General features: G+C 58.1%; 1 protein-coding gene across 7 annotated transcripts in view; it reads left to right on the top strand.

The window, feature by feature from the left end:
* COLEC11 (collectin subfamily member 11) overlaps positions 1-16364 on the top strand; it is a 33060-nt gene that overhangs the window by 14268 nt on the left and 2428 nt on the right. For 3 of the 7 annotated variants that reach the window (XM_045447846.1, XM_045447845.1, XM_045447844.1), the window contains 2 exons: positions 1055-1126; positions 13843-13914. In XM_045447846.1, the coding sequence (XP_045303802.1) occupies positions 1055-1126; positions 13843-13914 (144 nt within the window). Of the gene's footprint in view, positions 1-1054; positions 1127-3992; positions 4102-10298; positions 11102-13842; positions 13915-16364 lie in introns of those variants that run through there. The other 4 variants (XM_045447849.1, XM_045447848.1, XM_045447847.1 and 1 more) reach the window with 3 other exon arrangements.

Here is a 16364-nt window from a genome sequence, read left to right as displayed (position 1 = left end):
ACCTGAGGGCAGTCACCAGGGCCAGTCCGACGGGGACAGAACACGGACAGGACAGGGAGTGGGCCAGTTAGACCTCACAGACCCGGGCGGGGGTTGCACTTAGCTGATGAGGGACACAGAAAAGCAGAGGTGACAGCCGGGCCCGGGCTTGCAGTCTGGGAGCATCAGTGTGGCCACCAGAACCAGGAAAGTTGTAGGACGGACTCATCCCTGGGGAAAAGCCATCAGGTCTCAGGAGACTTAACAGCCCATCTCCCTGTTTCAGTTCTGAACGAAATCAGCAACAGATAAAGGAACAGCGGGTGACTGCCACCAAAACATGCCCGGACCCGTGATAAAGGCGGGGGCGTGTAGTGTGGGCGGAGAGCAGGACACATCTGGGGGCGCGCAGAGTGACTGAGAGCAGGACCCATCTTGATAACGAACTGAATCAGGCGGATGTGCCCACCTGGTCACAGGTGCCCGGCCCCCAAGCAGGAGCATGTGCTGTGGGGGTGGAGGTGGCGGGGTGGGGGTGGGGGGCTCGTGCTGAAGGCACCAGGCGGGGCTGACATGGGCCCCTGATTATTCTTCCCGGGTGCATCAGCCAGACGCCGGGTGGGTGGCCAGAAGGACACCTGGCCATGGGGGATCGGAGAGACCCCTGGGCCCCTCAAGTGGCTGTGGGGGCGGAGGGACAGCCGGGCAGTCAGAGAGGGTCTCAGGGAGGGCTGTGCACCAGAGGCCGAGCTGGCCCGGAGGCATGACTGGAGAGAGGGACACACAACATCCCCGGGGGGAAGGCGGGGGGCGGAGGCAGAGCCCACAAAGATTTGGGGCGGGGCAACTTGAGATCTCCTGAAGGGGGCTGGGAGGAGGGGTGAAGGCCTGCGGGGGTGGGAGATGGTCGGAATGAGAGATGAAATCTCCTGGGGGCTGGGGTGGGGGAGAGGAGGCCACGGGGCCTGGCTGGTAGCTCAGATACGGTGACAAGCCGTCTGTTGTCAGTCCTCCCCACGTCACGCTGCAGCGTGAGCCCAGAACGAGGTCCTAAATGCGGTGACTTCTTCCACAGGGGATGCCGGACAGAAGGGGGACAAAGGTGCACCCGGACGGCCCGGAAGAGTCGGCCCCACGGGAGAGAAAGGTACCCGCCCCTTCCCCCCCTCCCTCCCCCAGGTCTGGCCCTTCTCGGGCCCCTCAGAGATCTGCCAGCTGGTGCCCTGGCTCCTGCAGGAGCCACGGGGTGGGGGGTGGGGGGTGGGGAGGGCGGGGATTCGAAAGGAATTTGACACCTTGGAGTGAACCAGGGTGCAGAGTGCCCCTTCCCACATAATAGGGTGGTCACGTGCATGGAAACTCAGTCCTGGCCTAGCCCCTCACCAGCGTCCTCTGCAAAATGGGGATCATTTGTGAACATTACACATATAAGTGCAATTGTGAGACTGTGCCACGGTTATGGAGAAGTGCACGCAGTGATGGAGGTGTGCCAAAAGTTATGAAGGATTTCGAGCAGTTTTGGGGAGGCGTGCGGGCAGTTAAGCAGGCGTGTGAGCAGTGATGGGAACATTTAACCAGATAAGAAGGTGTGTGAGCAGATAAGGAGGCGTGGGAGCAGTGATGGGGGTGTGCAAAGGACCAAGTGGACAGACTTGGCTGGTATGTGTGGGGCTACACGGTGGCTCCCCCACCTTGGCTAAAAGACCCTAATTGCCGACTCTGCTTCCTTCTTAGTACAGCAGTGTCATTGTCCCTATCCCCTGGGGGCCGTGCTGAGTCCTACAGGAAATAGATCGTACCCGCGAAGTCGCTGCCCAGTAAACGGGGTAGAGGCGCGTGCCAGCGTATACCCACTGTGCTCTGGGAATTACGCTGCCATCCGTCCAGCTGGTCCCCCAGTCGATCCCGTAACGCTGGAGAGCTAGGTGGTTTCCAGTTTTCAAAACGTTATTACAACAATGCAGATAAAGGCCATTGAGCATATACAGTAAAACCTTGGATCGCGAGTAACTTGTTCTGCGAGTGTTCCACAAGACGAGCAAGCATTTCCAATAAATTTTTTTTTTTTAATTTTTTTTTTCAACATTTATTTATTTTTGGGACAGAGAGAGACAGAGCATGAACGGGGGAGGGGCAGAGAGAGAGGGAGACACAGAATCGGAAACAGGCTCCAGGCTCTGAGCCATCAGCCCAGAGCCTGACGCGGGGCTCGAACTCACGGACCGCGAGATCGTGACCTGGCTGAAGTCGGACGCCCAACCGACTGCGCCACCCAGGCGCCCCAAGCACTTCCAATAAATTTTAACTTGATAAACGAGCGATGTCTTGCATACGGGCGGTACGTGACACTGGACGTCACGTGATCACATCCGAGCCAATGGTTCTTGAAACTCGCTTTGATATACGAGCGCTTTGGATTACAAGCGTGATTCTCGGACAAATTATGCTCACAAACCAAGGCTTTACTGTGTGTTCAAGCATATGCACTACCTTTTCACTTTTTTGAGGTATGATTTCTGGACATGCTCCTTTTGATGCACGAGTCATGAGTCGGATAGCTGCACACACCTGGGAAGCCCCTGGTCACGTTCAAGACCCAGAGTATTTTGGTCACGATGCCTCCATCGTCCCTGATGATTTTTATTTCTTGTTTTCTCCTTCACTCCTAACAAATTAGTTAAAAAAATAAATGAACTATTCTCATAGTTCAAAGTTCAAAGCCTAGTCCTTCTCAAAGTTCAAAGAAACTCCATGCTCCCTGGCACCCTCCCCCCCACTGGGTTGATTTCTCTTTTCAGAGATAGTCCGCGAATCGAATCGGCAAGCACGTGTACGCTCTATTCCTCCCTCCTTTTGTGCAGACGGTTACACTGTACACGTATCGATCTGCACTTCCCTCTTTCACTTAACAATATGTCCCCGAGCTCATTCTATGTAGGCACGGACGTGTTTCCCGCCTCCTCCCCCGTGGTGATGTGGGATTCCGCGTGTGGCCTCATCCTGCTTCAACTGGGCTCCATTCCTGGAGGGGGGTTTGCTGCAGAGAATGATCCAGTGTGTGTCCTTTTCAAGCGTGTACGAGCACGGCTTGAAGGTGAATTTCTAACAGTGCGATCGCCAGGTCAGCGTGCTCAAGCGTTTGACACTTTGGTCGATCTTGCCCTCCCAAAGGATGGAGGCAATGCGCTCTCTCACGGTCAACACAAAGAACCGTCGCCCGACGCCCTCGCTGAGGTGGGAAAGCTGCCAGTCTGACCGTAGGAAAATGCCGCCTTAGGAGGCTTCACTTTGCTTCTCTTATTTTGAATGAAGCAGAGTCACTTTTCGTGTATTTAAAAGCCATTTGTGTTTCTTTTCTTTTGGATCTTCTATTGTGTCTTTTTCAGCCTTTAAAAAAACGCTTTTGGGTTCTTTTTCTTCTTGATACGGAAGATACTTTTCCTACCTCTGAATATCTCCTTAGAATACATTTCCTTAGAATACTTCAAAAAGGCTATCCGTGCGTACCTCTCTATGCACTCTTCCCGTTTTCTGGAGCACTCCATCCGTGGAGCAGGAGTGAGGGAGGCAGGAGCCCCTCTCCTGGGGCCCCTGCCGGATGCCAGCCCAGCTGACCGGGAGGAGAGCCGGCCCCGGGGGGCCGGCGGGGCGGGCTCCGTGGTCAGCTTGTGCTTCGCCAAGTGCTTGGGTTGTGATAATCTCAGAACTACAGGGCTTGCTGGTTTTATTACCATACTTCTCAGGAAAGCGGAAAGTGCTGTACATGTACCTCGTATTTTACTATGGAACTAGTTATGCAATTTACACAGTGGTAAGAGGATGTTTCTCTGCTTCTTTGTGGGGACGATTCTATATTATGCAGCCGGGAAGTGCGCTAGCTCCCCAATCCTAGATGCTCACAAATTCCTCTCACGATCCCGTTTCACTGATGTGTCTTCCAAGTCACCGTGTTTGAGCTCAACAGGCAAGTGGCAGTGAAGTCCTGCCTTCATTAAGTAACTGCCTTGTTTCAGCTCTCTCCAACGCCCAGCAGTAACAGGTGCTCTGATAGAAGGTTCATGCATACCGGAAGTGAGAAAGTCAGCCATACCAAAATCACCCAGAGACTGCTGCTTATTTTCAGTATGTTTCCTTTTTTCGTGCTTTTTTTTGCTTTGTTGTGATTACATTGTTCACATAAATTTGCATGCTATTTCTTTTCTTTATCTTGAGAGAGAGAGAGAGTGAGTGGGACAGGGGCAGAGAGAGAGCTACAGAGGAGCTGACAGAGAGGGAGAGAGAGAATCCAAGCAGGCTCCATACTGTCAGCACAGAGCCCGGCGCGAGGCTCGAAACCACAAACCGCGAGATCATGACCTGAGCTGAAGTCAGATGCTTAACCGACTGAGCCACCCAGGCGCCCCTTCCTCATTGCTTCCGTATTTTTGGTATTCTGGACAAAGACCAGGAGCTGATTTTTGATGTTGGCGCGTTTTATAAAGGTGACTGGACCTACAGCAGGTGTCCCTGGGGTGACGGTTTGTAGTCTCTGGCCTCCTGCAGACACCCCGCGTGCTGACAGTGCGCTCACGGTCTGCGCTGGACGTGGAGAGAGCTGTGGGCGACCTCGGAAGTGCCAGGCCCGGCTCCCCTGTAGCAAAGCTCCCAGGAAGGATGAGCGCAGCTCCCGGGGCCTCCACAGACCCCCTCCCCCCGGCCTCTGTGCAGCACGGGGTGGCAGCCGCTCAGGGCCTGAGGGTCCTCCCACCCTCTTTCCCACCCTCCCCTCCTGTCCGGGAGGGTTTTGGTGGCTCACAGCCACCGCTCGGCCACACTCTTCCTGGTGTCCGGTCTCCGACACCTGTAGCTTCCAGAAGGCTCTTCTCTCCCGCGGAGACGCACGTGGACAGCAGCGAGCATTGCAGGAACCGGGGGTCCGGGACGTGTCTGCTCTTAGCAGTCCGGGCACCACCTGGGCGTGGGCAAAGGGACCGCCGCCTTTTTTCGTTTCTCGGAATCATTTTTTTCCACGTAAATATTACTGGACTCCTTGAGAAGTATAAAAAGTGTATTAGTTTTTAAATCTCTTTCACACTTTACTGGTGACCGATGCTGCCGTTCTGAGCTTTCACCCGGTTGCCCCGACGCCGGCTTCCTGCCCACAGCACCGCCCTGCAGCTTCCTCAGCTGTGATCTGGCTATGCCAGGTGGGGCGCCGTCTGGGCCTCAGGGGTGGGGTCCTCCGCCCTTCTCGGGGTGCTCCCGCTTGCACACGTGTCGTCCACCTGCCTCACGGTGGCTGCTGAGGGTCCCCAGAGCCTCTCTCCAGCACCTGGTCCAACCGCTGCCAGGAGGTTCACGTGCAGAGTCTCGCCCTCAACTTTCCAACCCACTTTCTCATCTGAGGCTCCACAGCCTTGGGTCTCGTTGAGTGCTGATGACACCCTGAGCCTCCTGTCCTTCTGGCTCAGTGTCTGGGCGAGTCCCTCCCCTCTTCTCTGTTCACCACTGCAGGGTGGGTCCCTTCCCCGACGAGTCATTTTCCACAAGTGCGCCACAGCAGGGCTTCCTCCCTTTGGGGAAGTCCCGGGACTGGATGGATCTGTGGTCCCAACGCTGCCTTTGGGGCTCAGCCCCTCCTTCACATCTTGGGCAGATCGCTAGGAGCCGCTGATGGGGGCCTGCTGCTCCCCACAGTGGAGAGAGTGCCCCTCACCCCCGGGGCTGCTGCTGGAAGTGCGGGAGGGACCCTTAGATCGCCCTTTGCCTCCACGGCTAATCCGCTAATCTCTCTCCCTCCCCTTCTCCCCATTCTGTTTTGTTTCATGGCATGTTTAAAATACAACAGAGGAGTACTGATGCATAGGGGCACTTGTACCCCAATGTTTATAGCAGCACTCTCAACAATAGCCAAATCATGGAAAGAGCCTAAATGTCCATCAACTGACGAGTGGATAAAGAAATTGTGGTTTATATACACAATGGAATACTACGTGGCAATGAGAGAGAATGAAATATGGCCCTTTGTAGCCACGTGGATGGAACTGGAGAGTGTGATGCTAAGTGAAATAAGCCATACAGAGAAAGACAGATACCATATGGTTTCACTCTTATGTGGATCCTGAGAAACTTAACAGAAACCCATGGAGGAGGGGAAGGAAAAAAAAAAAAAAAAAAGAGGTTAGAGTGGGAGAGAGCCAAAGCATAAGAGACTCTTAAAAACTGAGAACAAACTGAGGGTTGATGGGGGGCGGGAGGGAGGGGAAAGTTGGTGATGGGCATTGAGGAGGGCACCTGTTGGGATGAGCACTGGGTGTTGTATGGAAACCAATTTGACAATAAATTTCATATATTAAAAAAAAAAGATACAACATACTACGTTTTAGCTAAGGTAGAAAATTTTGGACACCACAAAATACGTATGGATAACATGAGATTGTTACATAAAATTTTATTTTAGAGAGAGTGCACGCATCTGCAGAGAAAAGGGGGGCAGAGACAGAGGGGGTCAGAGGATGCCAAGCAGGCTCCGTGCTGTCAGAGCAGAGCCCGACGCGGGGCTCGAACCCACGAACTGGGAGCTCGTAACCTGAGCCAAAGTCAAGAGTGGGACGCTCGACCGACTGGACCACCCAGGAGCCCCGGATGAGGTTATCTGGATGAAATTCACGCAGGGAGGTCCTCTGCATTCGGTCAGGTGACCTGCCAAGAAGGCTCCAAAGTTCTCACATCAGTGCCAGAAGGATGACACAGCCACTTAGGTCAGCGACTCTCAAACCTCTTCTCCTTGTGAAGCAGCGCGAGTGTCCATAGCATGGAGCGCCTGCAGGCAGAGGGGGTCCTGCGGGCTCCGGGACGTTGTGGCCCCTCCCGCCCCCCCAGGCTGCCGCCTACTCTTAGGGCTTTGCAGGTCCCGAAGACCATGGGACTCGGACTCCGTCTGGCAAAACACGTGAGCTGCTTATGCTTGCAAACTGTCTCTGGCATCGAGGCCTGAGGGGCATTTCTCCTGGGGTCCTTCGGAAGTGGCCCCGCTGGAGACTGGCCTTTAATGGCAAGTCCGCACCGTGCGTGGTGGGCGTGACCCACCTGCTTTCATCTTGGTCTCACGCGAGACCCGGCGCTTGGAAAGACCTCGATCAATTGAAAAATAGTTTGAAATTCAGCCTCTTCAAATATCTTTGAAATCTGCGGTGACCCTGTGCGCCGCGCCGGGCCCCAGGGGTGCAGACGTGGGTCTGTGGGTCTGTGGCCAAGGATCGGGCCACGCAGAGCTGGGTTCTTCTCACTGGCTCTGCTCCGCTGCTGCTTCTCAAACTGTGGTGCACAAGGGAACCAGCCGGGCCCTCGTTACAGTGCAGCTTCCGTTCCGGAGGCGGCTGAGACGCGGGCACCCATCGGCAGGCGCCCCCGCGGTGCTGTTCCCGCGTGGAACAGCGTTCCAGCGTCTGCGCTGCAGGTCGGTCGTGAACATCTGCTCGCCCTCACCTGGGTGCCCTGCTCATCTCGGATCCCGTAAAGCGCAACCGCGTCCCGTGGGGCCTCTGGCGGATTTGCTGCGAGCTGGGGCGGGGGGAGGGGCTCGGGGGGGGGCACACGGAGCGGCCCCCCTGCCAGGGGGACTCAAACAGGAGAAAGTGCCCCGCCAGCTGATGGATGCCTTTTCCGAAGTAACAGAGTCCAGCCGAAGGGGCTTCAGAAACCTCCTGCTGTCTTTGTCCTTTACTGGAATAGGCGTAATTTGCACATTTCTAGCCTGCACAGCGAGGTGGAAGCTGTACAGGGCTGGCTCTGCTGACACGGCCTGCTAAGTGTGTCATCCACGTTTCCAAGGCGCCCTGCTAGGAGGACAAGATTAGGGGGGCCCCCGGGCCGCTCCCCTTGGAAGCCAGGGCCCTCCTGGCGCGCCAAGGTGGAGGGTGACCCTGTGTCGGTGACAGGCTTTCTGGGCTCTGCAACGTGCACATTACCCTTCGTTAAAAATCGCTGAGGAAGTGAATTTCGAGCGCCCTCTCTCCCCCGTCTCCACTTCAAAGGACTGTGTGAGATCTTCATTAAAATTAATCAGAATCACGTGCCTGCTGTGCTCTGCTCCCGCTCCCGCTCCTTCGTTCCTCCCGTGTGTCTAGAGGACAGACGCGCTCTTGTACGCTTCTCATTAGTGGGACGGGACGAGGGAGGGACATCACGTCAGCTCCCGGCTCCCTGGGGAGTCTCCGCCAGCTCTTCAAACTTACGGGGACGGGATCTAAGTGCGTCTGGTGCATTTCCAATCACCTCCTACATCCGAGGCAGGGAAATTTGTTTGCTTTTTGCAAAAAGCTTCTTGTCGTTTGGAGGGCAAGAAAACCTTCCCGGAAGCAGGCAAAAAGGCCAAGAGCTCTCGTTCTCATCGGTGCTCCCGTGAGAGCCTCCGGGCTTATTACCACACTATTTCTCCGCCCAAGAAACGTCTGCGAGTGAAAACAAGTCAGCTACACAAACCGCCCGGGGCCGCTATGGAGAATGTGCTGACCATCTCAGGGGAGTTTAATGGTTCTTACCTTTGCGTCTCCAACACACCCAAGAGACAGAATGTTCCTATTGGGAACGGTAGCCACCCCAGGGATAGGTCAGTGCACAGGGGCTGTGGCAGGGGGCGAGGGTGCGGGGGGCCTCCTGGGTGCCCTGGTGGTCTGGGTTCAAGCCCAGCCGGTGCTTACCAGCTTCACAACCTCGAGAGGTGTGAGGATAAAAGATACGTTTGTGTTCGTGCACTCGTGCACACACACGGGTGTATGGGTGGTGCATATGTTTCTACGTGTGTACGTATGTTGCAATAGGCGCGTGTATGTTGGCACGTATGTGTGTGCACACAAGGACACGCGTTTACACATGCATTTATGTTGGCACGTATGGGTGCGTGCTTGCATGAGTGTGTCGTATGTATGTATAGATGTGTGCACACGCGTGTGCACACACACATACATGCACACTTGCGTATATGCACGTGTGTGCGTATGTTCGTGTGTGCATCGCCCAGCACCGGCAAAGGATGGCTCTGCTCATTCTGCTCAGTGAAAGCAGGTCTGCAGCGGGTGGGAGCCGTGCATGGAGGTGTGGAGTCTCTGACCCGCAGTCAGGCCTGGCGGTCCCCAGGGCCGGCCCTTCCCCACACCGGCCCTCCTGTAAGGTTGTTGCGGTGTGTGGCACGACCGGGTTTTGCCACGTCTCGGGGCCTGTGGAGGGGGGCCCGGTGGAGGAGGACATTGTTGAGGGCAAAAGGGACAGTCTGGCGATAGGTAAGGCGGGGCCAACTGGCAGCTGTCCCGGGTCCCCATGGCCAGGGGTCCTCAGCCTCGGCCGAGGCAGCCCGGGGCGGGGGGTGGTGTTTGTCTTCCCATAAGTCCGTAGCATACTTTCAGCCCCGCTCGTGGCAGTGTAGCCTTCCGGGTGTGACTGGCTCCACAGGGAGCCTCTCTGGTGCTGGAAGACCGGCCCCTGCTCCTCAGCCGAGGTGTGGGCTGGAGAAGGAGACCTCAGTCTGAACGGAACGTACGTTACCATGTGCTCAGCGACCCAGGGTCCCCTTTACAGAGAGGACCCGGAGGCTCAGAGAGGACCGTAACTTGTCCCAGCTTGCATGGGCAAAGGACTGCGATCGGGGTCTCATGTGCTGGGTCCGTGCTCCAGGCCACTGAACAACAGGCCTGCCCAGCTCGCTGTGTGACTCGAGGTGGGTGGCTTTGCCTCTCTGAATCCCAGTTTCGCTGGGGGCAGAGAAAGCGTACTGGACTGTTAGCGCGGGCCCGGTGGCGTAAACAACAGCTGTTTATTCTCTCGCGGCTCCGGAGGCTGATGTCTGAGACCCGGGTGCCAGCGTGCCGAGGGCCCCATGACCACCTCTGTCACCCTGCTCCGTGAGCTGCGCCATGTCCCTCCTGGCACCCATTTTCCCCGGAGCCCCCAAGGCACGGCCCCACACTTCTCCAAGGGCAGGGGCCGGGGGGGCACGTGACAGCAGCGACCTTGAATCAGCCTTAACGTTGGCCGTGCCATTCGGAGCTGGGCCAAGAGCCAAATGCTCTCAAGTTACTCCCGGGTTTTAAGTTACTCAGAAGGCAGGATGTGTGCAGACCCTCAGGGTGCGTTTTCCGCTGATGAAATCAATCAGTAATTAATCGTTCCGTGGAGGTGGGGAAAACACTCAGCAGCCACGCACCTGCAGGCAGGCACTCTCCTCGGGCTCTCCCCACCCCTTCCCTGTGCGGAAGGGCGGGAAGGAGGTGAGCCGTCTGGATGGGGGCAGAGGGCAGGTGTTGTTTTCAGTTTCCCTGTGCCTGGCGGGGGGGGGGGGGGGGGCGGGGGTAGGGCTCAGGGAGAATCCCCTCCCACATTTCGGGGTGGGATCTTCCCAGCGGCCAGCAGGCTCTTCAGTCACGTGATGGGGCCGCACTCTACTGAGGCTCCCAGTCTCCTCTGTCGTGTTCGGGCTTTTGAACAGGAAGGCGCACTCCGTCATCCTCCGGGATCTGGTGGCCCTGCCCCTGTGTCGTGGGATTCAGCGGGGGCCCAGCCGGTTAGCGCAGGTGCAAGCCTCCGGGTCTCTCTGGGCCTCTGCCTTCCCATCTGGAGACAGGGTTCGGTCGGGCGGTCTCCACCGAGACGTCCTGCTCTGGACGCTGCCTTCGTGGGAGCGCCGTTCGGAGCTTGTGTGGTATTTAGCGGGCCTGACCGTCTCCGTGAGGACGAGGCACCGAATGTCCCAGCAGACTGCTGTCACGGCTGACCGCTGAGTGAAAACAAGCAAGACGACCTCAGGTGTGGGGGACTCGCGACAGTTACAGAGGCACACATGCTGAGGTCATCCTGACACCTGTCCTGCGGCCCAGCCCAGCTTCTCCGGCACTCGAGATCCCTCCCGGGGCCCAGGAAGGGGGCCCCGTGGAGAGTTGGGGGACAGCTAGGTTAGCCTTTCGAAGGGAGGCCTGGGGAATGAGGCCGGCAGGGGGCACACAGGCCGTGCGCAACACTGTCACATCCCAGGGAACGTTGATTTTTCCGCAGAACGCTCTTTGCAAGAGGCTGAGTGGACACGCCACAGTCACCAGGAATTAATTCCTCCCGGTGCTGGAGGCTGGACGTCCAGATCCGGCTGCCTCTGGCGAGGACCTCCTCCCCGGTGGGGACGGCACTCTTTCCCCCACCTGCGTCTCTCCTTCCTACCAGGGCCCCACCCTCGTGCCCTCATCTAAGCCCGGTCACCTCCCAAGGCCCACCTGCAGCCCCCGGTTAGGGGTTAGGGCTTCAGCAGCGGACACGGAGTGGGGGGGGGGGCGCACTTCAGTTCCCTGCGGAGGTGATGGTCGGGCTGTGCTGGGACACTCTGCCTGTGGGGGGGGGGCTGTCATCGCTAGATGAACAAAGACAGAACGGCCGTGCTCAGAGGAAGAGGCGGCCGTTCCAGCGAGAACTGAAACGTCAGGGGCGCGGCCCAGGGGAAGACGAATGTCGGGCGTGTTTCACCGCGCGCTGCGCGGAGAGTGACTGACGCGGTGCGGGCGGCGCTGTCTGGTGCGGGATCACCGGGCGGGCACATGCGGGGCTGACTGCTGGCCTGAGACCTGTTCTTGGCCGTCTTCCTTTGCTGCCCTGGCGGCTCGCGGTTGGGGTTGATGAAGGCGAGCCTGTCTCGTGGACCCTGTCGGCAGGATGGGCTGGCCTGGCGACCAGAGTGTGGCCGGGCGACTCAGGGTCGTCTGGCTGAGGACGGGAGGCAGGGCTGGCGAGGATGGGGACAGAGCAGCGCAGATAGCGCTCAGCGGCACACGGACCTCTGTGCCCCAGGCTGGCGCAGTGGGGGCTGCCCCGCACTAGGGGGCGCCGTCTCCACATCCGCCCTTCCTTGCTGCCCCACTGGGACGGACCCCCACCCCACCCACTCCAGGCCTCATGCCCTCGCCCTGTCCCACCTGTCTCACTGAGCTCTGACCCTGCGGGCGCCCCCTCCTGCAGTGGGGTCCCCGGGGCCCGTCCCCTTGGGGCGACGTCACCAGGCTGCCAGTAACCGCGGACGCACTGGCAGGGGGCCCTCGAGGCACACTGAGTCACGGCCAGCCTTGCCCCACACCCCAGCTGCGCGGTCCAGGGGACCGCGCCCTTTCCCTGCCCTCCCCCATCTCCGCGTGCCCAGGGAGGGGGGGGTCCCCTGCTGCCGCCGTCACCCCTCACATGGGCCGTCCATGACGTTTGGTACTGCTGCTCCCACACCGTCCCGCCGGGGCCTGCTCCCCCGACCGTGTGTCTGCGCCCCCTTCCAGCCCCTTTGCGGGCCAAGCACCAATGGCATCCTGTCACTCTCCTCCCTGACTCCCACCCCCCTCCATCCTTCCTCCACTCCGGTCCATGGGTTCAGGCCCCTCCCAGGGCTTACTCACACCCTCTCTGGTTATTACACCCGTTACAGGTGTCTGATCGCCCCCAGATCTTCCCCGCAGGTCTCAGTCCTGTCGCCCCGTGTCCCTGGCACCAGGCACAGCACGTAGTCCGCAGGACCTGTGGCCTGAGTTGCCTCTGTGGTGGCTGGGCCAGCCTGGCCTCGGTTTCTGTGGCATCCCCCGCCTCCCGTGGGGTCTCAGATCTGCGGTCACAGCTCGGTCCTGACCCTGCCGTGCCCTGGGCGCTTGACCCGGACAAGCCACTCAAGTCCTCTGCGTCTCCTCTGTGCCGTGAGTCACTCGTGTAAGAGAATGGGCGCGAGTGTGCTTCCTGTGTGAGCCTCAGCCAGCTCTGTGTGTGACAGGCGTGTTTCCGTGTGAGCTGCAGCTCGTCCGAAGCCTCTCGTCTCTGTCCCGAATTTAGGGAATATCGCAAAACTAAGAGCTCTTGGCTGGGAAGTCCTCAGGTTTGAGGAGAGGGTGGGCGTCAGCACAGCAGGACGAAGCCTCATCTGTGTCACACACAGTCCTTCGGACCACGTCTCTCCTGCCGAGCTGCTTATGCTGAGTTTCATGTAGTTTCAGATTCTTAAATTAAAGCCGATCTTGTGTTTCTTCTACCGAATGTTCTGCGTGTTTGTTTGACGCTGGCCGGCTTGGCTTGCGGTCTGTGGCGATCACCAGCGGACAGGCAGGTATGGCTGCTGACAGTTTCAGGACACTTTGTGGGAGAAAGTCTGAGTGTTGAGAAAATCCCCCCACTGACGTGATTGGTTCCGTGAGTGGGTGAGGAGGGCCGTTCTTGGTCTTAGTGAGCTGGTCGGCGAGGACAGTCGCATGGGGACTGTTATGAGGACGTCACTGGGGTCATGGCGTGAGGACCAGTCACCGGGCCAGCCTGCGGTGATGGGAAGTACGGAGGAGGTGAGGGGCAGCACAGGGCTGGTGACCCCCCCAAGCTGCGGTGATGGGACTGCAGGTGGTGTGTCAGCGGGCCTCGATGGAAGACTAGCGACCCTACGAGCATTCCCAGGATCCTCCTTGCCCTCTTCCTTGCCTGCCTTCTCCCCCACCAGCGGGCGGCGGAGGGTGACCCATGGGCCCCTTTGCAGGCGTGTGGTCTGCTCAACTTGGTCTGGGGCCAGGTGCAGGAAGACGGGCTGGGACGGAGGACAGACAACCTTGCCCATGGACGTAACTGGAGGGGCCTCGACTGAGTTCAGGATTAGGGATGCACCGCGGGCCCCCTTCGTTCCCCAGTGTGTCCTCCTCTGGAAAACATGTCAATAGGCACCTGTGAAGAACCTTCCAGGGTCTGTCACGTACGTGACCTTGAGGAGACTAAGAGGACAGGTGTACATTTTCCGTCTCCTCTTGTGCGTGTGTGCGTGTGCGTGTGCGATGTTGAACAGGAGGCGTGCCGGGTTACCTACACACCAACCAACTTTGATCTTGTTGTTTTCTACAGGAGACATGGGTGACAAAGGACAGAAGGGCAGTGTGGGTCGCCATGGAAAAATTGGTCCCATTGGTTCTAAAGGTATTTGCGACACACTCCTTGCCCTATTCCTTCCCGGGCTCAGGGTGCGGGAGCTCGAGAATGGCTGCAGACTGGCCAGGCCCGCCTGGCGGCTGTGCTTCTGTGTGCTTTCTACGCGATGCTGTGGTCTCCGGGTTTGCAGCGGGCAGTGGCGGTCAGACTCACCTGCTGGCTGTGCGCCCACCAGGGCGGGGCGAGGGCTCCTGTCCCGGAGGGCGCACAGGGCACCCGGGAGGAGGATGCGGGGCTGGTGTGCTTGGCAGGACGGTCACTACCACTTCCGTAACCAGTTTAACGAGACGCCGGAGCCCCGTTTGACTGACGGAAGGATGGTGTTCCGGAAACGCTGTCTGTCCACCTCCAGCTCTGGTGACTTTTTGAGACCGTGGGGTGTCTCTGAGTGCAAACGGGGCCCAGGAAGGTAACAGCCAGTGAGGGCAGCCCTCTAGTGACGAGATGCCTGCACTTGCCTGGGTCCGTGTCGAGACCTCCTCTGACCGTTTGGCCCTGCAGGGGCGGGCAGGTCAGGGAACTGGGGCCCAGGCAGGTCAGGATGTGGCCTCGAGCCACACAGCCCCTCTGTCTCTCTCGCCGCCCAGTCGGCAAACCGTCCCTGGGCCCCTGGTGTGCCCTGTGCTCTCAGTAAGCGAGGCCACGGGGGTCTCCCCACCTCCCCCAAGGGTGCTAATGAGGCGGCCGAGGCTGGGGACGACCAGGGCTTGGCAACGTGAGGGTGGGGCGCAGGGGGCAGGTTCCGTGTGGTCTGCCCAACTCTGGTGCTGGGTTTCTTCTGCCTCAGTAACCTGCCTCGGGGGTTTGGGCTGCGAGTGGGTTCGGGTGGTTTGTTCTGATCGGTGGTCACGCACCTCCCCCGGCCTCAGCCCGTCCCTGGCAGGTTCTCGGCCAGGAGTGTGACGGACGCTGCAGCCAGCTCAGCGGAGCTCAGGTGCTCCAGGGAGCACCTGTTCAGGATGGCTCACTCCTTACGTAAAGAGCACAGAGATAGATACGTGTGGCACAGAGAGAGACGTGTGCTTTGCAAAGGCTCTGAAAAATCGTGGTAGAGCATTCCTAGTATAAGATCTGCCACGTTAGCTATTTTCAGGCGTACAAGTCAGTGGGATAAAGTACCTTCGTGATGCACCACCTTCACCACCGTTTGCAAAATGTTCTCATGGCCCCGGAGAGAAACTTGGTCATCATGAGGCAGCGTCCCCCGGTCCCCTCCCTCAGCCGTGGTCACCACTACTCTTAGGGTCCATGACTTTGTGTGCTCTAGGTTCTAGGTCATTCACGTAAATGGAATCCTACCAGATTTGTCATCTGTGTCTGACTTATGTCACAGAGTGTAACGTGTTCTAGGCTCCTCTATGTTGTAGCTAGGTCAGCATTTCCTTCCTTTTTAAGGCTAAATCATGGCTACACCGCATCTTACTTATTCACGTGTCTGTCGGCAGAGATTCGGGCTGTTTCCACCCGTTAGGTCCTGGTAGGTGCTGCGCAGAGCGCCATGGATGTTGGCATACGAGTAGGGATGTGTGTGCTTTTCACGTACAGCGTGTGCTCTGAATAAATGTCTGTGTCTCACCGCGGGACAGCTTGCCAGCAAGCCCCTCGTGCAGCTTAGTTTATGTGTTCGTCAGGCTGACCTGTCATTCCTGAGCCCTGATGCTGGTGAGAGTCACAGGGGTCGTCTGGACGGACCTGGCGTGCTCTCCCCCCTCCCCTCCCCCAACAGAATGTGCTGAGACTGCACAGAGGGAGGGGACACTGGTCCTCCACCGCCCGTGCCAGCTGGATGTTTAGGCTCTCAGGGAGGAGAAAGGACTGTAGGAGCGCTCACGCGCCTTTGTACATTCATTGTGTATCTTGTTGTTTTATATTTATTTGATCTATTTTATTTTTTTAAAGTTTATTCATTTTAGGGTAGCCAGGAAGCTTGGTCACCAGGGTGGTGTCCAACCCCTTTCCTTTTTAAAAAAATTTTTTTAACATTTATTTTTGAGAGAGCAAGACAGAGCACGAGTGGAGCAGGGGCAGAGAGAGAGGGGGGACACAGAATCCGAAGCAGGCTCCAGGCTCTGAGCCGTCAGCACAGAGCCCGACGTGGGGCTTGAACTCACAGACTGTGAGATCATAACCCAAGCTGAAATCAGACACCTAACCGACTGAGCCACCCAGGCGCCCCCCTGCCTTTCCTTTATAAGCTGCGGGGCAAGGTTGGGCAGGAGGGCTGCATGGCACATCCTGTCTCCAGGAAGCAGCGTGACAGGCCAGGTGGGGGCCCTGGTGCCCTTGGAGAGGGCTCAGGAAGGACTCTCTACTCCATTGGGGTGCGACTGTCCCCAGGTCCACCCCAGTGCCCACATGACACATTCTCCCTGAGTTTCCCTGCCATCATGAGGGCACAGGTAGGAGTCAGGGTTAGTTGTTACTGACCCAGGGGGTTA

The sequence above is a fragment of the Leopardus geoffroyi genome, chromosome A3 (assembly GCF_018350155.1).
Source record: "Leopardus geoffroyi isolate Oge1 chromosome A3, O.geoffroyi_Oge1_pat1.0, whole genome shotgun sequence".
NCBI lineage: Eukaryota > Metazoa > Chordata > Mammalia > Carnivora > Felidae > Leopardus > Leopardus geoffroyi.
The sequence above is the reverse complement of the archived record's forward strand: the minus strand, read 5'-3'. Positions and strand labels throughout refer to the sequence as shown.